The sequence below is a fragment of the Theropithecus gelada genome, chromosome 7b (assembly GCF_003255815.1).
Source record: "Theropithecus gelada isolate Dixy chromosome 7b, Tgel_1.0, whole genome shotgun sequence".
NCBI lineage: Eukaryota > Metazoa > Chordata > Mammalia > Primates > Cercopithecidae > Theropithecus > Theropithecus gelada.
The window spans coordinates 63058231-63085514 of NC_037675.1; the positions used below are offsets into that span (position 1 = coordinate 63058231).

The following is a 27284-nucleotide window of genomic DNA, read 5'->3' on the forward strand; positions in this document are numbered from 1 at the left end:
CTCATGCCTGTAATCCCAGCATTTTGGGAACCCAGGTGAGCGGACCACCTGAGGTCAGGAGTTTGAGAGCAGCCTGGCCAACATGGTGAAACCCCGTCTCTACTAAAAATACAAAAATTATCCAAGTGTGGTGGTGGGCGCCTGTAATCCCAGCTACTTGGGAGGCTGAGGCAGGAGAATCACTTGAAGCTGGGAGACAGAGTTGCAGTGAGCCGAAATCGCACCACTTCCCTCGAACCTGGGGGACAGAGCGAGACTCCGTCTCAAAATAATAATAATAATGATAATAATAATAATAATGCCACCAACAATACTAAGAGCTAACATTTACTGAGTGCTTACTAGGCACCAGATGTTGTTCTAAGTATACATGTATTATCTCATCTAACTATCCATAATACTGTGGTATAGACACCTTTAGATCGATTTTATAAATAAGTAAACTGAGTTATGGAGAGATTAATGACTTGGCAGTAAGTTTCAAAGCCTGTGTACAAGCTCACGCTTGATTCTGGAGCCAGTGTTCTTAACACAGTATCTTCAGAATGTTAAACTAAAAGTTTTTTAATTTACAGAATTATTCTTTCCACAATTAAAAAATAAATTAGGAGTAATTATTTTGAGTTCTTTTTTCTCTTCAGGCATTTCCCATGGTTCTTTTCAAGACATAATACATATCATTTAGTGTTGTAGATCTGAAAAAACAAAAGTAGCGTGAAGACCAAAAGTTTTTTAAAGAGATGGAGTCTCGCTATTGTTCTCTAGGCTGGAACTCCCAGGCTCAAGGGATCCTCCAGCCTTACCCCTCTGAGTAGCTGGAACCACGATGTCCGCTAAGGTCAATGTTGAATCGTATCTTTGTAGGTCTACCGACCAGTTAGAAAGAGGTGCTGTATACATTGGTTGTTGTCTTATCAGAGTTTGATGCTTTTATATAGACCATTGTTTTTACATGCTAATACAATTGAAAGCCACTACGGATATTTATATTTACAACCCAAAGCTAGGTTTTAACAAGAAACTCGTAACGCAAAGGTGAGAAGTAAAATAATTTAGCGCCAAGTAGAGATATATGTGCAATGCTCCTTTATTGGGCTCAAAATATATTCTTTTGTTTTATAAGACTGACAGTCTTGAAGACACTTTTATATCCATTATGCCTCCAAAGACAAAAATGATTACGTTTTATTTAGTAGCTTGCAAAGTTGCCAAAGACCATTTTTTCTACTCTTTCCCCGAAATTGGTTTATATGCTTATTAAAGTCATTTATACCTATTTGTGAATGCTTAACATAGTTTCAGATTTTAAGATTTCCCTGCAACTTTATTTCCCTTGAAGTTTACAGCAAGAGGAGTTAATTTTTATTTTAAATTGCATTTATTCAGTTATTAAACTCCGCCACAGAAAAACTTAGTGGACAAGGTGAGTTCCCCTGTGTCCCATGGCAAAGGTGCAGTGGGTGACATTGACCCATGGTTAGGTAACCCGGCAAGGAAAGACCCCGTTGTAACACATCTGAGCAACGAGACCAAAGAAGGGCTTGCAGCCACGAGGCGAAGTCCGCTTTTTTGAACAGAGAGCTCAGCAGAGTTGGGCGGCAGTCACGCTCAGCACTGCGGCCGAGGAGAAAGAGAGCGGCAGCATTACATTGCTGCACGAAGAGTAGGAAAATATGATGCAGGTTTGGGACCAGGCAACCGAAATCCCTTCTCAGCAGCGCCTCCCAAAGCTGGGCACCGCCTTGCAGAGTCCCCAAACCCGCGCTGAGCCGCGCCCCCAGCTCCTTTCTCTTTCCTCGGCCGCTAAACACAGACTACCACGTGAGCGCCGCAGCACGTCCCAGCTGTGCCTCAGCTGACCGCCTCCTGATTGGCTGAGAGCGACGTGGGCTGGCCGCCTGCGTGGCTCGCCATTGGCTCTCGAGGAACCCGCCTCCACCTCAGGTGAGGCGGGCCTGCGGGAGCGCGCGCCGGCCTGGGCAGGCGGGCGGGCGCGCTCCCGCCCCCTCCCCTCCCTGCGCGCCCAAGCGCGCCTCCGCCCTTGCCCGCCCCCTGACGCTGCCTCAGCTCCTCAGTGCACAGTGCTGCCTCGTCTGAGGGGACAAGAGGATCACCCTCGCGGTCGCTTCGGCCAGTGCGTCGGGCTGGGCCCTGACAAGCCACCTGAGGAGAGGTTCGGAGCCGGGCCCGGACCCCGGCGATTGCCGCCCGCTTCTCCTGCTTCTGGTCTCACGAGGTGTTTCCCGCCTCGCACCCCCACCTCTGGACTTGCCTTGCCTTCTCTCTCCGCGTGTGGAGGGAGCCAGCGCTTAGGCCGGAGCGAGCCTGGGGGCCGCCCGGCGTGAAGGCATCGCGGGGACCGATTCACCATGGAGGGCGCCGGCGGCGCGAACGACAAGAAAAAGTAAGCCCATTCCCTCGGCCGGCCGCCGGCGCCCCCGCCCGCCGTCCCGCCCTGGGCTCCCGGGCCGGCCTCGGCGCTCCTGGGGGTGGGGGGGCAGCCTTTTTGTTTCTGCGACTTCTCCCCTCCCCTCTCTTTCCCCCAACCTCGCCGGCCGGGCTCCCCCGCTGTCCACGTCGCCATCTTGTCGTGGGGGGTGGGAGACGCCTCGAAAGTGCTTTCAGGGGCCGGGATCTGAGCCCTGCTTGCCCTCCCCGCCGGCCGTGGGGGCCTCGCGCCGCCCACCTACCCGCCTCAGAAACCCAGCCTGCTCTGTGGCCGCATCCGGAGGGGACTTTACCCAGCCCGAAAACCCCGGGAAGAGAAATGAGCTGCAGCTCGGTAGCCGCGGTTTGCACCCGGAGCTTCCGCTCCTTCCCGCCCCCATCCTCTCCGGTTCCATTGAAAACTCGGCCCTGGGGCGGACCCTGCACGCTGGTCCTGGCTTCCTAGTGGGCTTGGGGCCCTGAGTTCCCGACTGAGGGACTAGCGTGGTCGGATGCGATCTTGTCCTGTAGTTGTCCAGCCGTCGCGGGTGTCTTTGCCTTTGTGCATCCTAGGGATTTGCCGCGATGGCCTTAAGATGCGAACTTTTTAGTTTGCACGTGCAGGTTTTGTTTCGTTTTAAGCGCCTTAAAAAACTTGCCTAGACTGAGAGTCAGAGTAATGGGAATTTAGAGAAATAGCAACATTTTAAAGAGAACTTTAGAATTGGATACTTGAGTTCATATCACCTGTCACGAGAACGCAGATATTATAAATGAATACATGCCTCACTCATTCTTCAAATAATGAAAATGTAGGGGCTGGTTAAATGTAGGCAGACAGTTTTAATGATACTGAAAAAAGTATATGATGAGTGAACGAAATGCGGCACTAAAATGTTGCAAAAATTTTCGAACTCTTTCATTTTCCTGAAACTGAAGTATATTAAAGGAAAACCTTCAACATATATCCAAAGTAAGTTAATCACTCGGTTAGAACTTAATGCAAGTTTTATAAATCACCTTGAAGTTTGAGCCTAAGGGGTACATTAGAGATTAAGAATTGTGAGTTGGACCACTGGTATTAAGAGCGGACTCCCCCATCCCCCAACACACACACAATTTTGTCCACTTTGGTATTCTTTTAAGGAAATCATTTAAGGAATTGAAGATTTAGAGTAAGAGTTTTGGTCGGTAGACTGGCTTTGCTCTTAAATCCTTCCACTCTTCTGGCAGAGAGATTAATTTCCCTAATCAGTATCAGCAGAAGATAAACTTGTTTATATTCTTGCTGTTTTGTAGATCCCTTCTCCTGGTCCTTCTTCAATAGAATATTAAATTCTTAGTTTGTGTACACCAGAGAAGGCACTTACAAAATTCAGAAAGTGAGCAAACAGGTTTAAATTCATTCCAAGAGTTACCAGGAATTAATTGCAGTTTATTTTGCGGAGGTGATTACAGTGCTTTTGATGAAATGATAAAGCGGCAGATTACCTCTGTGTAGTGCCAGTTTTCTATCCTTATATATATTGAATCATACTTAATACAATGTATTAAATTATGCACCAATCAATTCCTTTTTATATACAGTATCGAACTCATTTCTTTGCCATTCATCAGTTCAGAATATCAGAAGCAGTTTTGAAATGAATGAATGAATAAATTAGCTGCTGTTCATCAGCCCCAATTCTAAATGAGTTCTTAGATTTTCCTCAGCTCATCTGTTACTTTCAAAATTTTCTCATTTGAAAACTTAGCAACCTTGGGTTGGATGGATTCATTTCTTAATATGGAAGTTCTTGATATAACTGAAAAATTAAGTTAAACACTTAATAAGTGGTGGTTACTCAGCATTTTTAGATGCTGTTTATAATAGATGACCTTTTCTAACTAATTTACAGTTTTTTGAAAGATAACTGAGAGTTTAAGGGATGGGGATTTTCTTCATGCAATTTTTTTTTTTTTTTCATTTTAAATGAGCTCCCAATGTCAGAGTTTGGGAAACAAATTTGTCTTTTTAAAAGAAGGTCTAGGAAACTCAACCTGAAGAATTGGAAGAAATCAGAATAGAAAATGGGTATAGCTATGGTATTTTAGATTTAAGATAGGACATTTCATGTTGCCTCCTAGTTATAGGGACTGAACTTACTTAATAGCACATGTGTTTTGATTTTTAGATTTTTAAGGGAATGTCAAGAGAGTAATGATTCTGTTTCAGGCTTCAGGCCAGACTCCTTCAAAGTTTTCCAAAACAAATAATTACTGAATCATTAAAGTAAAATTTCTGAGAATAGATATTCCTTAATTTCCTTTCATTAACTTTGGCCATTAAAAGTCAAGAAGCTCTCTCATTTATTAGCAAACTTTTCCCGTTATATTTCTATTTTGATTGTCCTTTTGTTTGCAGAAGCAGTATATAGTGGTTAAGAGCATAGGATGTAGAGGCAGATACCTCTGAGTTAAGGGTCCCAGCCCTTCACTTGTGAGCTTGAGCAAGTTACTGAATGCCTCTGAGCCTCTTTCCTCCTTTTGAAGTGATGATAAGAATAGCAGCCATCTGAGCAGTTATTGTAAAGGTTAAATGAGATAATGCTTGTGAAGCACTTAGCCCATTGCAGGAGTCTTGGTGACACTGTGTACTTGAAAATAGATGTTACCTGTTAAAATTCTTGTTTGAACTTCCACAACTCTTAAAATTCTTTTTTGCTAGTCCTTCCAGCTATTTCCTTTAGTTTCTTTTCTGTGTCTTCATGCATCTTTTCTATCTCCTGAAAGTGAAAAGACTAACATTGGATCCAGAGCTTGAAAAGGGCTTTTTTTCCTGTTAAAATGGGCAAGAGTGCATCCTTGGGTTATATTGGCACCTAGTATCAGTTATTTTTCTTGAGCATCTGATCTACTCTCTACTCCAGGCCTCGTCCTTCACAATTCCTCACCCCTGTGTTTTCTCCCCAAATAGAAAACTTTGAGTTTACTCTGGACTTACATACTGTGTATGTAGAGTCAAACATACACAGCATTCTAGTCTTACTGTTGATTTAAGCAAGATATGTGCAAGACACTGCAGTCTTAGTACTGGCAGTAACTTAAAACATTTTTTGTCTTGATGCCAAAGTTTAGACAATTTTGTAAAAATTAACCTTTGTGAAAGATAATGAGTTGATAAAATATTCTCAGTAAAGCAGCTACATGATAGAAAAACTGTCCTTTGCTTATGAATTTCTCCAGAGTTAAGACCATTGAGTTCCATCTGAAGGCAAGACTTAAAGCTTGCCTTACTGGTCTGTTTTGTGGCTCAATTTGTATGAAGTCTATATTAGTGCACTCTTCCACACGTGCATATTTACTGAACTATCAAGTTATTTTAGAGCATCTTGTGCAGTTTGGAGAATGTCAGCTTTTCTACCTGTTAACTTCCATTGTCTTTCCTTTTAATGCCATTGTCTATGGCTCTAATGGTGTCTGGGCTCAGGGTTTAGATTTTGTGGTTACATTCTATTCTTGTATGTCAAGAGTGGTGTATAGAAAGCTGAGGGGGATTAATTAGTCTCTTGACTGATTTTTTTTTTTTTCTGGAAGAACTCAAAATAGTTTATTATGTTTGGTGGTGAAATTAAAAATTGATGTGCATGGATGTTAAAGATTTGGGTTAAATCGTGTGTTCATAGATGCCTTCTCTTAATATATCATTTTTTTAAATTTAGATACTTGAAATACTGTATCCCTTTATCTAAGATTAACACAAGTCTGTTTCTTAACCAGGAGAAAATAATCTAAATTTAAATGTGGTGTTGGATGAGTTTCCGATCAAGAAATTGATTTTTTAAACTTTGTGACTAGTTATCCAGTGGGTGGATTTTACCCAGTGTGTGTATGTGTTTTCTGCTTAACTCTGGAAGGTTAGAAAGATAATTTGAAACTAAGACAAGCCAAACTTCTTGTTGCTCAGTATTTTTGGTAAAAATATGGTGAGAATGTTTAAATTAACGATAGGCTTTGGAATTTTAAAAATAATTATATCTCTTGGTCTCTTGACACATCAATAATTAACTGTTTTGTATATGCATTGAGTATTAATGTTCATGTTTTCTGCAGTAGAAATTTATAAACCCTTATCTATTTGCCAGACATCCCTTTAGAGAAATCTAATATCTAAAACCTGAATTTCTAAAACAAAATTAAAAATGTTTGTTTCGTAAAAACGAAAATTGTGATTACCTCATGGCTTTTTTCTTATAGCTTTTGATTGTTTTTTTAAATTGTAGTTTAAAAATATTAACATAAAATTTACCATCTTAACCATTTCTAAGTGTACTGTTCAGTAGTGTTAGATACATTCACATTGTGCAACTAACTTCCAGAACTTTTTCATCTTGCAAAGCTGAAATCATACCCATTAAACAACTCCCAGTTTCCCCTTCTCCTCAGCCTCTGGCAACCACCATTTTACTTTCTGTTTCTGCAAATTTAACTACTCTAGATGCCTCATATAAATAGAATCATAGGGTTTTAATATTTTTGTAATGGGCTTATTTCACTTAGTGTAATGTCCTCAAGGTTCATCCATATTGTAGCATGTGTCAGAATTTTCTTCCTTTTTGAGTCTGAGCAATATTCCATTATATGTACCATATTTTGTTTCTCCATTCCTCTAGCAATGGACACTTGGGTTGCTTCCACATCTTGGTTATTGTGCTGCTATGAACATGAGTCTGCAAATCTCTCTTAAGCTTTCACTTTTTTGGGATATATATCCAGAAGAGGGATGCTGGATCATATGGTAACCCTTTTTAATTTTCAAGGAACCACCATATTGTTTTCTATAGCAGTTGCACCAGTTTACATTCCCACCAACAGTGCACAAGGGTTCCTATTTCTCCACATCCTTCTAAACACTTGTTTTCTTTCTTTCCTTCCTTCTCTTTCTCTTTCTCTCTCTCTCTCAGCCATCTAATATGTTGAAGTGATCGTTTTTAAGGGCTTGTTTGTGGATAACCAGCTGAAAGCTAACTACAGTTTGCCAGTGGAAGCTTTAGCAGAAAGAAGATTAAGTACCTCTAAAATGAGAATTCAATTTTTCTAGTGACTTAGATTTGTTCTGCCAGTACTTTTTCACAGAAACACTTTTTGGGTGAAATAGTGTACACCTGTTCTATTGTTGATAAAGCCCAATTTAATTAGGAAATTTGTTCTCTAAGATTTAAAACAATAATTGAAATAATGTATTTTTATTAAAACTGTTCCCAAGATGTTAGCTTTTAGCTGTTCTGGTGATCTCAACTGTTATTTATGAGTGTTTATTTTAAAATTTCACCTTAACCGGTTACAGTTTTAACCATAAGGATTATTTCAACATATGATTTTGAGAGTTTATTGTCTTATAAATGTGAAAATGTAGTGATGGAACATAGCTTACTGTATGTAGTTCTTCACTTGTTTGAAAAGTCACAATATATTTAGGCAAATTAATTTAAAAGTGTCTAGTATTTAATATTGCAGTTTTCACTCATTAAGGACAGGTCCCCTGTGTTCCCCCCCGCCCTTTTTTTTCCAAGTAGTCTGGAAGGGTTTGTTTTTCCAGCTGAAAAATACTATGGTTAAAAAGAAACATAAGGTTTAAAGGTGAAAGTTGAAGTCTTTGAGGGTTGGGATATGTTTCTGTTCTTAAGAGTCTTGTAAATTCAGATGCTTAGCAAATTTCTTTAAAATGATTTTTACCCTCCCCGTTTCCATTATAAAACTGGGTAGGTTTCAATGGACAAAATCCCAAGTAGACTGAATTTGAAATTTGTGGGCTGGGCACGGTGGCTCACGCTTGCAATCCCAGTACTTGGGGATGCCTAGGCGGATGGATCACCTGAGGTCAGGAGTTCGAGACCAGCCTGGCCAACATGGGGAAACCCCATCTCTACTAAAAATTACCAAAAATTAGCCAGGCATGGTGGTGGGCACCTGTAATCCCAGCTACTTAGGAGGCTGAGGCAGGAGAATTGCTTGAACACGGGAGGCAGAGGTTGCAGTGAGCCAAGATCGCCCCATTGCACTCCAGCCTGGGTGACACAAGACTCTGTTTCAAACAAATAAAAAAAGAAATCTGTGGTGTGAATACTGGTACCTGGTGTACACAGTGAGCTCTTAATAAGTATTTGAATTAACAAATGAGACAATGATTGAATAATTGGATGAACAAAGAGAATGCAGGTTTTTAAAAGGTTTCTTTAGAAATATTGTCGGCCCGGCACAGTGGCTCCTGCCTGTAATCCCAGCACTTTGGGAGGCCAGGGCAGGTGAATCACCTGAGGTTGGGAGTTCAAGACAATCCCAACCAACGCAGAGAAACTCCGTCTCTACTAAAAATAAAAAAAAGAAAAAGAAAAAGAAAAAGCCAGGTGTGGTGGTACATGCCTGTAATCCCAGCTACTCAGGAGGCTGAGGCAGGAAAATCTCTTGAACCTGGGAGGCAGAGGTTGCAGTGAGCCAAGATCATGCCACTGCACTCCAGCCTGACGACAGTGAGATGCTGTCTCAAAAAAAACAAAAAAATTAAAAAGAATGTTTTAATTCTTTAGTTCCTTGTCTCTCTGAGATTCATTGATTGGTAAGAAGAAAGTTATAGAATCTCCCTTGACTTTTCTTGATATAGATATTTAAATTCTATTACTTTATAGCAAGGTTGGGGCTTGATTATTTTCTTTGCTTTATAATAGAAGAGCATTGATTATTCTCTTTGCTTTATAATAGAATACCATTTAAATAGGAGTTCCTTGAGTGTGTTTACAATCATTTGATTTGGCTAAACTATTTAAATGTTTAATGAAATTTAAAAATTTAAAAATTTTGGAGGAAGAAATTTAAAAACTACACAGGTGCACAAAGAAATAAAAATCACCTGCTATTTCACTATGTAGAGACCATTGTCTACTGTTTCTCAATTCTGTGTTACATATGTATGTTAATAACTGTAGGATTAGGGAATGAGTACTGTTTTTAACCTGCTTTTTAAACATTTGCATCTACATTTTTTTCCGTCTAAATAGTGAGGGTCTCAGAATTTTGTAGGATTGTGGTGATGGTTAAATTAGAGAATATTAATGTTGGGTACTTAACATAGTATATGGCTGTTAATACTCTCTAGATTTCGGATATAGTATATTTTACCATTATTGCCTTTTTATCAAACCTATTCTCAAAAAAGTGAGAAAAGTGCTGGGATAATACAGGCGTGAGCCACCATGCCCGGCCCCATGGTTCTTTCTTAATAATAAATTCGAAGAGGTAGAATTGCAGGGTCAGAAAGTATCCATTTTAAAGCTTTCAATATAATTGCCTGTTTATCTTCTAGAAAGTTTGACTAGTTGTATTTTAGAGTGTCATTTTCTTGAACTTTATCATCATTAAAGTTTTAAATTTGAAACACTGGCAGTTTGATAAGTATATTAGGATTCTTTTTATTGCAAGTAACAAAATACAGCTCAATCTAGTTTAAGAGGGGAAAATGTAGTCATTGGCTAACACAATCTAGTTTTGGTTTAAGAGACAAATCTAGAGTCTTAAATGATCTCAGAGTGTAATAATCCTTGACTTTTGTCTTGATATTACTTGGCTTGTATACCTTTGCTGTATTTGCATGCTGGCCTTATTCTGCCACTGACAGGCTGTCTGTATGGTGTGGAAGAGGACGGCTAGCATCCCCATACCTGCAGCCTTACAGTTTGTAATGGAAAAAAAAAAAAAAAGTAAAAAAACCCCTCTCTCTTCTAGTGTCTGTGTATCAAGTTTCCTGGAAGAATACCTGTTTGCCCTACTTGGCCATGTGAAAGGAGTTCCCTGATTACATGAGTCAAATATGTCTTATTGTAGCATATTTGATTGTCTTGTAGAATATTATCTTATTATACACAGAACTCTTGATCAGTGCTACCATTGTAATTAATGGGGAATGAGTTTTTGTTGCAAGTCATTTGAATTCATATTCTATAGTTTTCTACCAAGTGTAGTCATTCTGCAACTATTCTTGTCATGACTTTTGGGAAGTTGAGTATTTCTTCTATGGGTTAGGGTTTTCATCTCAAGAAAAAGATCCTTTACTAAATAAGTGTTAAGATCGCACATTTTTCTAGAACTTTTAGCTCTACTGTGTGATCTTATATAAGTTGCTTTATTGGGATGATAAGAATGATTGCCTTATAGGATTGTTAAGAGAATGAAATGATATATCAACTCATATGAAACACTCAGAACAGCTCTTGGCACAAAGTAAGGGCTTAATTAGGTAGAAACTAACCCTATATTCATAATATTATAATATTTGTTGTTTTCAGCATGGTTTAGAATCGCTCAGGCCTTCTTTGGGATAATCTGATGAAGGCTATTCACCATCAGTGAGTAAATAATAGTGGCAGAATAGTTACTGATGCTTTTCCTTTACTTTGTTTTTTTTTCCATGAAAATCTGGCCTTTGCAGACTAAATACTGGTTTATGTATAGACATGTTATTCTAAAATAATTTTCCATAGTGGTAATACTAAAGGAAGAAACATGTTCTCAAAGCTATTTATTTGGGATGTTAAAGGAGGGGAAATTAAGAAAGCTTACATTTCCATGTTCTTTGTGTCCAGAATCTCATTAAATGTCTTTTAACTTGTTAGCAGAGGAAAGTTGGATATTGCCTGCCTTTGTAGCTAACATAGTTAAAATATTTAAATGGTTATAGTGTCAAACGAGTAGTCAAAGCCCCAAAGCTGTGAATGGAGGAAGGGATATTTTCTTGAATAATTTAAGTTGACTTATTTCAGTGGTTCAAAAAATTTCTTCAACCCTTAACCACGACTCAGGCACGTAACTATTATACTATGTCCTATAACAGATTATTGTGCATTCATTTATTCAACAGGTATTTGTGCAGCCAGTTTATTGATATAGCATTGAATGGTTGATGGCTTAGGCCACAGTTGAACATTCCATTTTTGATGTTAATTAATTCATTCATAGCATGTTCCATTTAAAAATTTTTAGTTCACTGCACTTTAAAGTTTGAGGTTCTTGTGAAGTACAGACTTTTGGGTTTGAGTTTTGTTATTTAATGTCAACCACCACAGGAGCATTGGCCAATCTGCTTTTAGAATTTTCGTAGACATACACACACACGACATTCTCACAAGACAGTCTACTCATTTTCTTTTTTATTCCTGTGTTTCTTAACACAGGGTTAATGTTCAGATCTCTTTTGGAGCAAAATAATCCTCTGAATTTTTGAGATGTACCCAGTGACCTCAGTCTCAGTATATATACTGCATTAAAAAATGTAACCTTGTTCCTTTTAGTGGTCATTTGGTAACAGTTTGATCATAAACAAATGCAGCCTCAAACACAGAAGGCTTGAAGCAAGTATACAGAACTATGGAGAGATCATTTAGATGATCTAGAATATGCCTTTTTTTACGATGCCATCAAAATGAAAACAGTTTTAAAAATTCTCATAGAATGTAACTTTGACACTGCTTTAACTCTATTAAACAAAGCACTGCCATGTTGTAATTCCTATTTATTACTCTCTGGAGTTGCATAAGTTACCAGATCTGCCTTTTGTGTGATATCCTTTTCAAATATCTGAGGGTAGATATCATATTTCTCCTTCTATTCTTAAAAAGTCCCAAATTTCTTGAATCTTTTAATTCAAAAATTATATATTGAACATCTGATTTGTGGAAAGGCGTGGGCCATATTAAAAATGGGGCTTCATATTAAAATGGGGAAAGGGTGGAGATTCTCAGGTGGAATCTGAGATCTGCCACATACTAATAGTGTTACCTAACCCTTTTTAAAGACAAAGAAACAGGATCAGAAGGTCACTTGGGAAAATTTATTTGGTAATATTGGGTAGATTAGTATAGTTGGAAAACAGAGACTCTTGCTTTAGGAGAGCTGCTCTTTTGTTATTTCCAGAATCTTCATCATGGTCAAGGTTTAGAGCTGAATATTTAATAGAAGAAGTCTTTAGGGTATGCTTTCTATTACATACCCTTATTTCGACATGTGTGTTTTTTCCTGTTATGTAAATGCTTTTTTATTACTTATGCATCTTCTATTATATTTAAGCAAATAATTATTTCAAGGACACATTCTTCTGCATACACGCAAAGTTTAGGGTCACCGACCTTCTTAGGTTCTAGTCTTAGATCTGTTACCATCTAAGAGCATATAAATAAGGGAAACAGAAAGAAAAGGATTTACAAGCTGAGAAGGAAGCAATGCAAAGATAGAAGAGTGATAGAGTAGGTAATTTGGGAAAAGTCAGTGATACACAGCTCTTAACCATGAACAATGATTCTTAACTCTTGAATGTTTGTGGCATTCATGAAGGTATTAAAAGGTGACTTTTAAAAAATTGTTTCAGATAACTGAAAAAAATTGAGTTGCCACATTCTTCATTAGGTCATCTTTGAACTCTACTCATGCACTTACATGTTTAAGGCAAAGTTTTACTAAACACACACTTGTTCTTGCTAGCTTATCGAGTTTTACTGCTAGCTTCTTACTCTTAGCAATTGTACCTCACATTACATAGTATTGTCAAACCCACTATATTCAGTGTTTCGCCTGACAAACATGGTGTATTATAGGATGTGTATTCAGTTATAGATAAAAATAAATTATTCTCGTTTTTCAAAATTTGCTGGCCTACCTGTTAAGCTTTTGCTTTAAGACGTGCTAATGTTTCTCAAACTTCTGTGGTTTAATCACCTGAGTGTTTAGTTGCTCTATGGATTCCCAGGGACCCATTCCTCAGAGATTCTGATTTGGTAATTTTGGGGTGGAACTCAGGGATCTGTAAATTTTACAAGCACTCACAGATGAAACATAGACTTTAAACAGCTAAGAGTGCTCATCAGGATTATGTTGATATTATTTTTTAAACAGATGTGCCAAGCCTATAATTTGAATTTCCAGGGTTGGGATTTGGCCTTCTATATTTGGGGGAAGAAGTTCTATTGATGATTATGGATATATGCCACAGGTCAACCATTCAATAGTCTAATCAGTGTAGTTAATGTATTTTATAATTACTAAGTTCTAAGTATGTGGTAGTATTAATGTCTTAGGAGGAGGATATATTTCCTGTATTTGTAAAGCATTTGGGTAGGTTTTTAAAAGAGGAAAGTATATAACAAACTAGTTTTGAGTGTTGCTCTTTTACTTCTTCGGGCATTTTTGAAGAACACGTAAGTATTTTATTAGAGCAAAGGGCTCAGAGTGGCCCCTAGATCATCATCATTGGTAACACCTACTAACTCGTTAGAAATGCACATTCTCAGGCTCCATTCAGACTTTGTAAATCAGAAACTCTGGAAGTAAGGCTTAGCATTCTGTGTTTTGAGAATTCCTCTAGGGAACTGTGATGCAAACTGACGTTTGAGAACCTTCATCTTAGAGTAAAAGCTTTACATACACATTTTCGTTGTTGTTTTATTTATCTAGCACAATACTTTTTTTTTTTTTTTTTGAGACGGAGTTTCGCTCTTATTGCCCAGACTGGTGTGCAATGGTGCAATCTCAGCTCACCACAACCTTCATCTCCTGGGTTCAATTGATTCTCCTGCCCCAGTCTCCCGAGTAGCTGGGGTTACAGGCATGTGGCACCATGCAAGGCTAATTTTGTATTTTTAGAAGAGATGGGGTTTCTCCATGTTGGTCAGGCTGGTCTCGAACTCCTGACCTCAGGTGATCTGGCCGCCTCAGCCTCCCAAAGTGCTGGGATTACAGGCATGAGCCACTGCACCCGGCACAATATAATATATATAATCAGGGCTCAAAGATTTGTTGAGAGGCTCAACACCAATTCTGGACCAGGAAAGATTTTATTTATATCACCAGTCAGGAATAATCCAAAAACAAAAAGCACATTCTTCTTACAAATAACATTTCAATACACGTTAATGTAAACACATGGAAAAGTATTAGCTACTTAATAAATGTAATTAACATGTAAATGAAAAATTTACACATTATGGCTATTTCAGATGTGATATAGTTTTCATTTTCAGAATGAGCCTTCCAATTTAAAACAGTGATTCTTTTCCCCCTGTTTATTTTACTGCATTAGAAAATCACATTTAAAATAAGCATTTTGGTGAGGTTATTGGAAGGTGAATAAATCCATCTTTTCTTTAATTATAGATATTTAAGAGAGATGTTGCCGTGCCATTCAGATAATGATGATCTAAGGCAAGAAATTTAGTTGCTTTCAAAAATAAGTATATACATTCTGAACATTTTTCTTTATAAACAAACCATTTCATCTGTTTTTTTGAATTTCAAATTATACAGAATTTTCAAAATTTGAAAATTAGGTTAACATGAGAAACTGAAGATACTGAATTATATTATCTGTTCAGTCTATACTTTTCTTTAGGATATACAGTAGGAAAGAAATATGATAGTTCAAGTTAGATTACTACTTCTTTCAGAGTTTTTTGACAAATGCAGGTACAGTGATAGGTCAGTTCATGGTGAATTTTTGTTAAAAGAAATTACAAAAAATTTGTGATCCTGATTTCTTGAAACTAGTATTGTTAATATTTGTAAACTTTACTAACATTGTATATCACTGTATTCTGGTTTTATCTGTGTATCTATGAGTTAAATATATGTGTGTATAGCTACATATGGTTATATTTATACACATACATTACACATAGGAGTGGAATCATACTCAATTTTTTTTTGTATAGCCTGCTCTTTTCATATACTACTATATTGTAGCATCTAGTATAAGCAAAGATTAATTTTTATAGACTTTGCTTTTATCCTGAAATTTTATGGTAACTGGTTTAATGGAAAGACAATTTCTGTGACGTGTTTTGTCAGTTAGGGATTGACCCTGGTAAAATATTGCTGGATAACAACAAGCAATGTAAAAATACATTTGTTCCATAAGATAACCTCCGTGAAGGTAGGGGCTTGGTCTCTTTTGTTTATTGCACCATGTCCTGTTCTAGGAACAGTGTTAGACTTATAGAAGGTGATCAAGAAATATTTCTTGAATACATCAGTAACATTCTCTAACATGTGGGTATCCTAAAGGTTTATTTTTAAAGTTTATTGATTAGAATTCAGAAGATATTTTCCCAGACAAAATAATATAGATTGCTAGCTGTCTTGAAAATGTAGTTTGTATTTAATTTGAAATGTCAAGTTTTTGCTATTTTTTCCATTAAGTAGAGATAGGGTTTTAAAAAAATTACATGTGATGTTTTAAGTATTCTGGTTTTGTAACAATTACTACGTAGAAAATGTAACAACAGATCCTACTAATATTACTTCCAATAATACATATAAAATACTTGTCTAAAAGTAAAAACAAAGCTGGCCGGGCATGGTGGCTCACGCCTGTAATCCCAGCACTTTGGGAGGCCGAGGCAGGCGGATCACGAAGTCAGGAGTTGGAGACCAGCCTGGCCAACATAGTGAAACCCCGTCTCTACTAAAAATACAAAAAATTATCTGGGCGTAGTGGCAGGCACCTGTAATCCCAGCTACTCAGGAGGCTGAGGCCGGAGAATCGCTTGAACCCGGGAGGCGGAGGTTGCAGTGAGCGGAGATCACGGATCGCGCCACTGCACTTCAGCTTTGGGCGACAGTGCAAGACTCTGTCTCAAAAAAAAAGGCAATAGGATTAGGTATCAACTTAATGAAAACTTCATGACAGCACTTTCTTGAAAAAGACTGTGGAAACCAAAGTTAGTAAACTCCTATTTCTGCCTGGGTTTGGAAGACGTAAAGATGATAAAGATGTTTAAGTGTTCCTTTCTTTTTTTTTGAGACAGTGTCTTGCTCTGTCTGGAGTGCAGTGGCACAATCACAGCTCACTGCAGCGTTGAACTCCTGGGCACAAATAATCCTCCTGCCTCAGCCTCCTGAGTAGCTGGGACTACAGGAGTGCACCCTTACACCCGACTAATAATTTAATGGTTAAGAACATTAACTATAACTCATACATTTTCCTGACCACATTAGCTTAGGACAAAACAGTAAAAGACATGAGTGTAGATGAAAGCGATAAGGGAACTAATCTTAAACACTGAACCTCTTTTCAGCAAATTGGCATTCTAGTTTCTCAGCTCTCTCTTTACACCTCTAAATCTGTTTCCTAGCAAGATCACTTACTTGCCTTGGTTTATGGTGATACTTTTCATTGTTATACTGCTGGGTGATTGTTTTAATTAGTAGCTGTTTTTTTCTACTTCGGGAAGATGGCACTGCTGGCTGTGATGTTTACCTTGTGGCTAATGCCTGTGTTTCCCTATGTTCACATTTATTCCACGATTCATTTGTTAACATTTACTAAGCTGCTTTTCTGTGCCAGGAACTTGGCTAGATGAATAAATGGTTGTTTTTGTACACAAAATTAGCTGTCATAATCAGTTATTGTAGCATTTATTCTTGCAAAAATATATATTTGTATTTCAACCAGTGATCGAATCTCAACTTATTAATTCATACATTTAGCCAGCACATAATTGAATACTTCTTATGTGTCAGAAACTGTTCTAGGTGCTTGGGATGTTCATTGAACAAAATAGACAAAAGTTTCTGCCTTTGTGGAACTTACTTTCCAGTGTAGGTGTGGATTGGTGGGGTAGAAAATGAGTAAACAAGTAAGATACGTACTTAGGCTTTCATAAAAATAGAGCAGGGCAAGAGGACCAAGATGGAGGCAGTGATCAGGGAATCTCAATAATGGTGAGACTGGGACAAAGACTTGAAAAAGGTGGAAAAGCAAGCCTCTTAGGTATTTAGGGTAGCAAGGGAAACAACTAGTGCAAAGGCCCTAGGAGACAGTGTGTTTGAAGTGTTTTAAGGAACAGTAAGGAGGCTAGTTTGGTTAGAATAGAATGAGCAAAGGGGGCAAAGTGGTAGAAGATGAGATCAAAGAGGTAATGACGCCATTGTGGAGGCCCGTATGGACTACTGGAAGGGCTTTGGCTTTTACTCTAAATGAGACAAAAACCATTTTAAGCAGAGAGGAGTGATATGACTTGATTTCTTGTTAAAAGGATTATTCTAGTTGCTGTTACAGGAAAAGACTACGGCAGTGCAAAGAAACAGGGAGACAAAAGAATGTAAGATTTTCACTGTAACTTATATCTAGTATGCTTGCTTACACTTGAAAATGCATATCCAGATAATTGTAGTAAATTCAAATAGTATGTTTATTTAATAGTACTAACATTGATATGCTGGTTAATTATGATTAGGAACACTAATAAAGCACAAATCAGAGATTCTCCAAAAAAAATGTTGAAAGGGCAGTCAACTTGTCCTGTGCCAGAAATCAAAGTCATAGCAGATTTGGGCCAAATATGTCAAAGTCAAACTTACGCACATCACTACTGAGAAGACAAAGATGAATGTGTGACAGTGTCCTGCCCCCAAGAACCTTTAAGGGTTGTAAAGGAAGATTAATATAGCCAAATAACTAGTGATCAGTTCTACCAGAGAGGACCAGTTCTGGAAGACAGGGGAAAGAAAAAACCAGAAACAAAATGATGTTTGCATTAAATCTTTAAAAGTTTCTCTCACAAATTTACCAAGCCAGATATTGGGAAGGGTACCCCAAGCAGAAGGAGTAGAGTAAGCAAGCCAGAAAGGAAATACTGGTGCTTTTAAGTAACTGCAGTGTGACTGGAGAATGTGGAAAATGATGAGGATAAAGAGGTGGACAGGGAACTAGGTAAGGGAGGGCTTTCTTTTAAAATAATTAAACGTTGTCCTGTGTACATTTAATGGGATTTTAATCAGGCCATAATACCAAATTTCTTTACTTTAGAAGGATCTTTATGGTGATGGTTTCAGAAAGAAATTAAAGCAAAGTAACAGTGGTTGGCAATAATGATCAGCTAGTGGTTCCCAAACTTATGTATCATATGCATCTTGGGAGTTTTTAAAAACTCAGATTTTGGGGCCGGGCGCGGTGGCTCAAGCCTGTAATCCCAGCACTTTGGGAGGCCGAGACGGGCGGATCACGAGGTCAGGCGATCGAGACCATCCTGGCTAACCCAGTGAAACCCCCGTCTCTACTAAAAATACAAAAAACTAGCTGGACGAGGTAGCGGGCGCCCGTAGTCCCAGCTACTCGGGAGGCTGAGGCAGGAGAATGGCGTAAACCTGGGAGGCGGAGCTTGCAGTAAGCTGAGATCTGGCCACTGCACTCCAGCCTGGGCGACAGACATAGACTCCGTCTCAAAAAAAAAAAAAAAAAAAAAAAAACAACTCAGATTTTTGGGATCCTGACTTAGATCTACTGAATCAGAATTTACAGATTCAAATTCCTAGTGAGGCCTAGGAATTTGAAATGTTGAATGCCCTTCATGATGCAGCTAGACAAGCATTTGGGAATAAAGCATTAGGTGACTATTTCAGTAGACTAAGGAGTGGGAGGCCATTTAAGCTCAAAGACTGTTCTACTTCTCACTATATTTCTAGTACCTAGCATAGTGCATGGTACTTGATAGATGCATCCTTTCTCCCATACCTCGCCCCACACATCTCTTCATCTGTATCCTTAGTATTATCCTCTATAATAAACTGGTGAACATGTTTTCCCTGAGTTCTGTGAGCTGCTCCAGCAAAGACGGGTTTGTGAGAATCCCAACTTTTCAAGTCTGTTGGTCAGAAGTTCCTGAGGCCCAGACTTGCAACTGGTGTTGAGGGGGCAGTCTTGAGGCCTGAGCCCTCAACCTGACACTATCTCCAGGTAGACAGTGTTAGAATTGAATTGAAGGACACCCAGTTGGTGTCCGCTGCAGAACTGATTGCTCACCTGGTGGTGGAGAGAACCCCTCCCCTCCCGATTTGGTTACAGAAGTTGTCTTCTCTTTTGTTGATTGCTGTGGTGTGGGAGCAGACGGGGGAAAAAGCTGTTGGAGAGTTTTTTCTAAAACAATAGGGAGATTATTTAGATTTATAAAAATAGAATCAAAGTAGATTAACTGAGCACACTGTGAAATATAGAGTAGAGCTGTGTAAGGAGTATATCTTAATGTCACACTGACACCAAATTGAATGTTTGCTGGAACATTGAAAGATCTAAGTGTCCCAAGTCTGTGAAAACAATCAGGTTAGTAAACAGTCTTATGCAAACAGCAACACAATGCTCAAAGCCATTTAAGGAAAAAGAACAGTAACTGAATTCTCTTATGGAAATGTGAGATGTTGTTTTACTAAGTACTGATTGTGTTATACTTTTTGTTTATTTGTTTGGTGGTATTTCAGTTCCTAAAATTCCTTCAAATGTGCTGCAAAATACAAACCAAGAACTTGGTGGATTTTCCTTTTGTTTTCCTGTGGAAAATGATGGAATTCAAAACCTTGAGGATTAGACCTTGAGAGTTAACCTTCCAGTGATTATGCCACCATCATACAAAATTCTGGAGGACAAAACCCTTCCCACTTAAAAACCAGTTAGTCTCAGAAAATCACCTCATGTGAGGAGACTGCATCATTATAGTATGTGTATTAGCTTTAGGTAGAGATCTAAAATGTTTTTAATATTTAAAAAAACTTCAGCCTTTCTTCATTAATTTGGCCTAATACAAGTTAGAAGAACTTTAAAAATGAGTACAAACAACAAGGAAGGGCCGGGCACAGTGGCTCACGCCTGTAATCCAAACACTTTGGGAGGCCGAGGCGGGCAGATCACCTGAGGTCAGGAGTTCCAGACCAGCCTGGCCAACACAGAGAAACTACATCTCTACTAAAAATACAAAAATTAGCTGGGCGTGGTGGCACATGCCTGTAATCCCAGCTACTCGGGAGGCTGAGGCAGGAGAATTGCTTGAACCCAGGAGGCAGAGGTTGCAGTGAGCTGAGATCATACCATTGCACTCCAGTCTGGGCAACAAGGGTGAAATGCCATCTCAGGGAAAAAAAAAAAAAAAAAAAAACACAACAAACAAACAAGAAAGTTTCTGTGACTGCCAGACAAATGTTGAGCAAGTAAAACACCAACAATGTTGAACTTAGATATTGAAATAGCTGCTCTGTACAAATAAAGTCTACTGGGAGTATATAGGGTAGACTAAATTACCATCTTTTGATTCTTTCCCCGCAATGATTGGCGTTACCGGAAGGGATTGCCTTGCTTTGAAGAGCTGATGGACAGTAGAGCAGAGAGCATCTATCACCATTGTAGGTGCTTTTCAGTTAGGATTCTGGATTTATAAGCAAACTCCAAGAAAGAGCCTGGTTCTGAATCCCTCTGAATAGCTTAAGTCAAGTCCTAAATTCTGAAGCCAACCTCTATAATTCCTCCTTTATGTCTTTGGTATGTGAAGTAGGCAAATTTCGAACTTTATAATAATAGCCTAGACTTACAAATACTTGCCTTGGTAATTAGGATGAGTTTTTGAGAGACAGCATAGTCTTAATCGCATGGACACCAGACTGCTTGAGTGGAATATAGGTTCTGCCATTTATTAACGGAGTAACGTTGGGTAAGCTATTTAGCCAGGGTCCTTATCTGTAACATGGTGATAATAATAAATGTTAAATAATAGGTGAGAAATGTTTAGAATACCACTGTGTACATAGTAAGCACCATGCATAGGTGTTTAGATTTAAAAATACTGGCAAAGGCAAGGTTGGATGGCTCACACCTATAATCCTAGCACTTTGGGAGGCCAAGGCAGGAGGATCACTTTAGCCCAAGAGTTCAGGACCAATCTAGGCAACATAGATTCCGTCTCTGCAAAAAATTTAACAGAATTAGTTGGGCATGGTAGTGTGTGCCTGTAGGTACTTGAGCGGCTGAGGTGGAGAGAGGGAGGATCACTTGAGCCCACAATTTCGAGGCTGCAGTGAGCTTACGATCATGTCACTGTACTCCAGCCTGGGTGACAGAGCAAGACTCTGTCTCTAAAATAAAATGAAAATAAAACTGCAGGCAAAAATGCCAACTGAAAGTGAACATGAACTTTTCTTTGTATTTTTCTTGGGCCTGAAACTTTAAAAAGTGCAGGGCAGTTAAAACGATGAGATGTAATTCTCACCTATCAACTCAGCAGAAATTAATAAGATTAAAAAGATGCATAATATATTATATTGCAGAGTCAATGGGGGAATTGATATACATATTCATGAACTGGCAGAGACAAAAATGGGCACAGAACCATTTGGAAAGCTATTATGTACTTTTAAAAATTTCAGTAGCCCATTTTTTATATCATGAAATTTCACTTCAGAATGTCAGTCCTGTAGAAATACTGACACAAGTGCAAAAACAACAAAAACCAACTTGTACCTTCAAGGCCAGAAAGAGTTATTTCACCAGATAATAGAATTGAGGTACATTAACTTTATTAGAAATAAATCTGATAATCTGCTAACATTTTAAATAGTTATGGTTTAACTTCAGTTCTCGAAGTCACATCTTTTTACAATTAGGAATGCTAACAGGCTTTTTGTGCAATACGGAAAGATGACTTTAAATGCCTACTATTATTTTGTGTCCTTTTATTTTTTTTAATTTTTACTGAGCTACTACAAAGCACCAAATGTTTTGTGTTCTTAATCTGAAGAATAATAGACATTCTCTATAAACAGCTATTGCTTATTCATGAACTTTGTACACAAGAATCTTCATAAGACAGGGGCTCAATTATTTTTCTAAATATATTTCCTATACAAAATAATTTCAAGATATAATTGTTACTTTTGTGTCTAATACTGTATATTAAATAATAAAATAGTAAACATGTAAAAACTACAGTACCACAAAGATTGAGCTATTTTGCCAGTAGTATACTCCCAGCTTTAGATTAGAACAGTCATAGAAATGGGGAAACAAACTATTTTGACTGTACTCTTAACAGAAACAGTACCTTATGCAGTAGCAGAACGTAGCAGCAGCAGAACTTCATTTGACCTATACTTAAAAACAAAATAGATGCAATTTATAAAATTTAGAGAAATATAGTGACCTTATTTGCATGCAGAAGATGTACTTCTTTCTGATCTATACATCTTCTGTTGTGCAATGTAAGCAATAAAACAGATAGTACAGGATTCATCTCTGTGGGACCTAGACCCCCTGGTCTAACAGAATAATTATTGGTCAGTACTGTAATTCTGTGGTATAAAACTGATAAAATTAGCCTTCCTGTGACTAGACAAGAAGCTGGGCAGTTTAGATGCTGAAACTCATAAGAACTTCGGAAGCTTTAGCTTTAAGCTTACTTAGAAATGTTACAAGACCTCTAGTAGTCACATATGAAGACTATCATAAAAATTTCTCCATTAAATCTTTATTATAGATCCCCTGATTGGTTTATGTCTAGACTCATTGTGTGATAAAGGACCTAATGATTTTTATCACCTTCTTCATCTAATATAGGTTTGTCAACTCTATATTAGTTGTTTTCTTGAAGGCTGGTTTTCTTCCAAAATTCAGGCTCATGCTCAAATTCTTATTTTCAGTCTACACTAGCTTTTAAATATACTGTCCTTTAGATGCTTTATCTAACCTCACATTTCTAATGGATTTGTCTTAGACGCTTATTGCCACTCCTTGGATAGTCATTGCTATCTTCAAAGTTCTGGACAACACATGTATTTCAGAGGAACTGGAGACATTCCATCACCATAGTTAGCTTGCTTGGATACCCTTTAAAAGCATATACTCGCGCCTGTAATCCCAGCACTTTGGGAGGCCGAGGCGGGTGGATTACTTGAGGTCTGGAGTTCGAGACAAGCCTGGCCAACATGGTGAAACCCTGTCTGTACTAAAAATACAAAAATTAACCTGGCTTGGTGCTGCATGCCTATAATCCCAGCTATCCCAGCTACCCGGGAGGCTGAGGCAGGAGAATTGCTTGAACCTGGGAAGTGGTGCGGTGAACCGAGATCTTGCCATTGCACTCCAGCCTGGGTGACAAGATCAGAACTCCATTAAAAAAAAAAAAAAAAAAAAAAAGGCATATATAGCATGTATTATAAGGTTTTCAATTTTTCACCAAGTGTTTCATTTGGGTAGTCATTTATTGGTAGTTTACATCAGTTGAGTGGTTCAGAAAAAATATGGTAAGTTGCTTATAAAATTCTGAATACTTTGGCTAGGCACAATGGCGCAAGCCTGTAATTTGAGCCTTTTGTGAGGCTGAGGCAGGAGAATTGCTTGAGCTTAGGAGTTCAAGACCAGCCTAGGTAATAACACCTGGACTGATTTTGGCATTTGAACTAATATTCAGGTTTAACATGAGATAATTGATCATCACTCTACTTTGGAGGCTTTATTTGAACCAAATAGAAAGCTATTTCCCACAGCTATCACTGCCTCTCACCTACAACTTAAGGGGGTCGGGGAGGAAGTGAGGGAGTTTCTGTTAGGGCCAATAGGGACCTGCTAGATACCCCCCATCCTGGGAATGGTGTATGGAACTCCAGTGTATGCTGGAATTATTATTGTCATACTTTTTTTTTATTTTACTCTTCTGCTTATACAGATCAAGTCATAACATTTTATTTTTAAGTTCAAATTGAACACATTTACAGAGAACAATGCAGCGAAATGAAAAATAAAATAGACTGCTGGCATTTGCATTTTCATGTAGCCTCAGTGACTAATTTTTTTTATTGTACAGCATTGAGAAAATCCTAGTTCATATAACTAGTTATAGTTCATATAGATTCATATAACCAGTTTTAAGTAATAATAGTTTCTTCCTTTTTTTACTCCACCATCTATCTAACCAGATGAAGATAATAGTTTTTAATAGCTCACCTTAAATTTCAAGGTACTCAAGTTAAATTGATCTACATGCTTGAGTTGAAGTTTTTTTGTATCAAAGTTCAATAACATGCTTACATTCCTCATTAAAGTATAAAAGTCCTGTAAGCACATAAACTTAAGTGCTAAAATTAGTATTGCTATTGTCACAATACAACATGTTATATTGTAACAAGAGCATATGCTGAGAACTGTGCCTGTTAGTCCAGAATGTTGCTTCTGTGGTTGTACCTTTCAGCTTTGCAGATCATTTGGAAGGAGGAGAGATCTGAGGTGGATACAATTAGGTACTTCATTCACAGGATGTAAGGAGGATTAAGTAAAATAATGCTGGCTAAAAGTCCTTATTTAGCATACTGCCCAATGCTCACGAAATCATAATAGCGGTTTTTAACTTTTGGTGAAGAACCTATTTAACAGGAGTGAGTTCAGGGGCATAGGAGATCATGTGTATGTTTAAAGTAGAAGCAGCATTCCCCATTAAGAAGAGAAATACAGTGGAAGAGCAAAGACTTTAGAGTGAAAAAACACCTGGATTCAAATCCTATTTGCTACATAATGGCTACTTTTAACCTATTGAACGCCAGTTTCTTCATTTGTAAAATAGGGACAATATTTAACCTATTTACAGGTTGTTGTGAGAGAACTAGGCACCTAGTACAGGGTAATGTTGGCACATGGTAACCTGTCATACATAAACTGTCGCTATTCAAGAAGCTATTAGATGTCACTAGGCAGTTAAGCAAAGGATGACAGATTTGCTTGGTGTGACAATGAAAATCTTTGACTCTGACATCCTTCTTGAAAGAGTTCCCTGAAGATATGTCATTGTATTGACACCTTTATCTTTGCTAACCTATCCCTTTAAATTCTGGGTATTGTGTGTGCCACAGCTTTTTTTCTTCCATATTCCTGCATTTATTTGGCACCTGTTGTGCCAGTAATAGATAAGGGGCTGCTAAGGGAGGAGACAACCTGCACTGGCTTACAGCTGCTAATATCAGTTCCTATAGCTTATTGTTAGTGTTGTTCATGTGGTAAGGTAAACGGTGAGAAAGTACTGGAGTCTAAAGAAACTTGAGTAGAAATCAGTTTGTAGCTATTACCATTCTACCTGCTAACAACTCCTGTTTTCAAGTTATTATGTACAACTTTAGGCAGTTTATCTAGCCTTAGTCGTGGTTTCTCTGTGTTGAGACTACTTTTGAATTCTATGAATTACAGCCTTAGATGTACAGGCTACTTTAAGTTTTTGCCTAAAATAAAAACATTCTCTCCAGTTACACATGCTGGGGAGGAAACACCTGCTTCCGACAGGTTTAACGCTTGGTTTTGGACTTTTTGTGAGAGTTCCTTATGTGTGCAGTAATCCAAAATTTGTATAGTTGTCCTTTATAAAAGTACATTAATCTCATAGACAAATCTCCATGTAACTTAATTACATGGCATCTTCTAATCCTTCTGTGATAAGCAGAAATGTAGTTTTATTCAAGTTAAGGCAAACTAACTTGTATACACTTTCCATCTCTTATTTTTGTTGTTGTTGTTGTTAAGTAGGATAAGTTCTGAACGTCGAAAAGAAAAGTCTCGAGATGCAGCCAGATCTCGGCGAAGTAAAGAATCTGAAGTTTTTTATGAGCTTGCTCATCAGTTGCCACTTCCACATAATGTGAGCTCGCATCTTGATAAGGCCTCTGTTATGAGGCTTACCATCAGCTATTTGCGTGTGAGGAAACTTCTGGATGCTGGTGAGTTATTTTACAAGGGTAGAAATAGGCCTGAAAATTAGAAGTTAGAAGTAAATAGAAATTATTTTTAGAAGGTGGTCGCAATGTTTTGATTTTGCATATCTCCTTATATTGTGATATGTACATGTTTAAAATTTTTTCTGTAATTCTTACTATTTTTATCAAGCTTCATTTTTTTCTTATCAGTTATTCTTTGAAATAATCTTTTTTTTTGCATTGTAATTTGTTTTGCTTTATTCTCTTAAACATACTCCCAATTCTTTTCTAATATAACATCCTTTTTATTACCTGCTTTTAAAGCTTTAGTCAGGAATAAGATACTGGCTTTTTGTTTGTTTGTTTTTTCCCTTTTTCTCCTGTTCCATCTACCTTTCTTTCTTTGAAAAACATGACTCAGGCTGGGCACGGTGGCTCACGCCTGTAATCCCAGCACTTTGGGAGGACCGGCGTGGGTGGATCATGAGATCAGGAGTTCAAGACCAGCCTGGCCAAAATGGTGAAACCCCGTCTCTACCAAAAATACAAAAAATTAGATGGGCGCACTGGCAGGTGCCTGTAATCCCAGCTACTCAGGAGGCTGAGGCAGGAGAATCGCTTGAACTCAGAGGGCGGAGCTTGCAGTGAGCCGAGATCGCGCCACTGCACTCCAGCCTGGGCGACAGAGTGAGACTCCATCTCAATAATAATAATAATAATAAGTAAATAAAAAACATGACTCTTCTTTCTTCTATGGTTTGCCTTGCTGCATTACTTTAAATAATCATAAAAAGCAGCTGGCACATCTAATTATAGTCTTTCTAGCTTCTGGCCTTCACTGTTCTGTGTTAAAATGGCTATATATATTAAAGTATCTGCAAGAAAACTTTATAAAAACATCTAAATATTATATCATTTAAGTACAACTTTTTAACTAATTATTTTCCTCTTCTTGTGCCCTTTTTAGGTGATTTGGATATTGAAGATGAAATGAAAGCACAAATGAATTGCTTTTATTTGAAAGCCTTGGATGGTTTTGTTATGGTTCTCACAGATGATGGTGACATGATTTACATTTCTGATAATGTGAACAAATACATGGGATTAACTCAGGTAAAATGCACGCATATTAAGAGCCCTCCTATATGTTTTTATGATTTTATGATATAGCCCTAATTTTTAAAAATGTGTTTACAGTTTGAACTAACTGGACACAGTGTGTTTGATTTTACTCATCCATGTGACCATGAGGAAATGAGAGAAATGCTTACGCACAGAAATGGTAAGAAAAGTCTGCTGTTTGATTTAATGTGACAGGTGGTTTTACATAATCAGATACTATTGCTAATTAT

General features: G+C 38.0%; 1 protein-coding gene and 1 long non-coding RNA gene across 6 annotated transcripts in view; one reads left to right on the top strand and one right to left on the bottom strand.

Moving 5' to 3' along the window:
* Positions 1-1915: 1915 nt before the first annotated feature.
* HIF1A (hypoxia inducible factor 1 subunit alpha) overlaps positions 1916-27284 on the top strand; it is a 53067-nt gene continuing 27698 nt past the window's right edge. For 2 of the 5 annotated variants that reach the window (XM_025392650.1, XM_025392652.1), the window contains exons 1-4: positions 1963-2404; positions 25763-25956; positions 26900-27045; positions 27130-27214. In XM_025392650.1, the coding sequence (XP_025248435.1) occupies positions 2370-2404; positions 25763-25956; positions 26900-27045; positions 27130-27214 (460 nt within the window). In that variant the 5' untranslated portion in view covers positions 1963-2369. Of the gene's footprint in view, positions 2405-24556; positions 24585-25762; positions 25957-26899; positions 27046-27129; positions 27215-27284 lie in introns of those variants that run through there. The other 3 variants (XM_025392651.1, XM_025392653.1, XM_025392654.1) reach the window with 3 other exon arrangements.
* Positions 20556-27284, bottom strand: part of LOC112629177 — a 37297-nt gene continuing 30568 nt past the window's right edge. Inside the window, exons 2-3 of the long non-coding RNA XR_003120545.1 lie at positions 22305-22353; positions 20556-21169 (exon numbers count right to left, since the gene is read on the bottom strand). This is a non-coding gene — a long non-coding RNA (uncharacterized LOC112629177). The remainder of the gene's footprint in view (positions 21170-22304; positions 22354-27284) is intronic.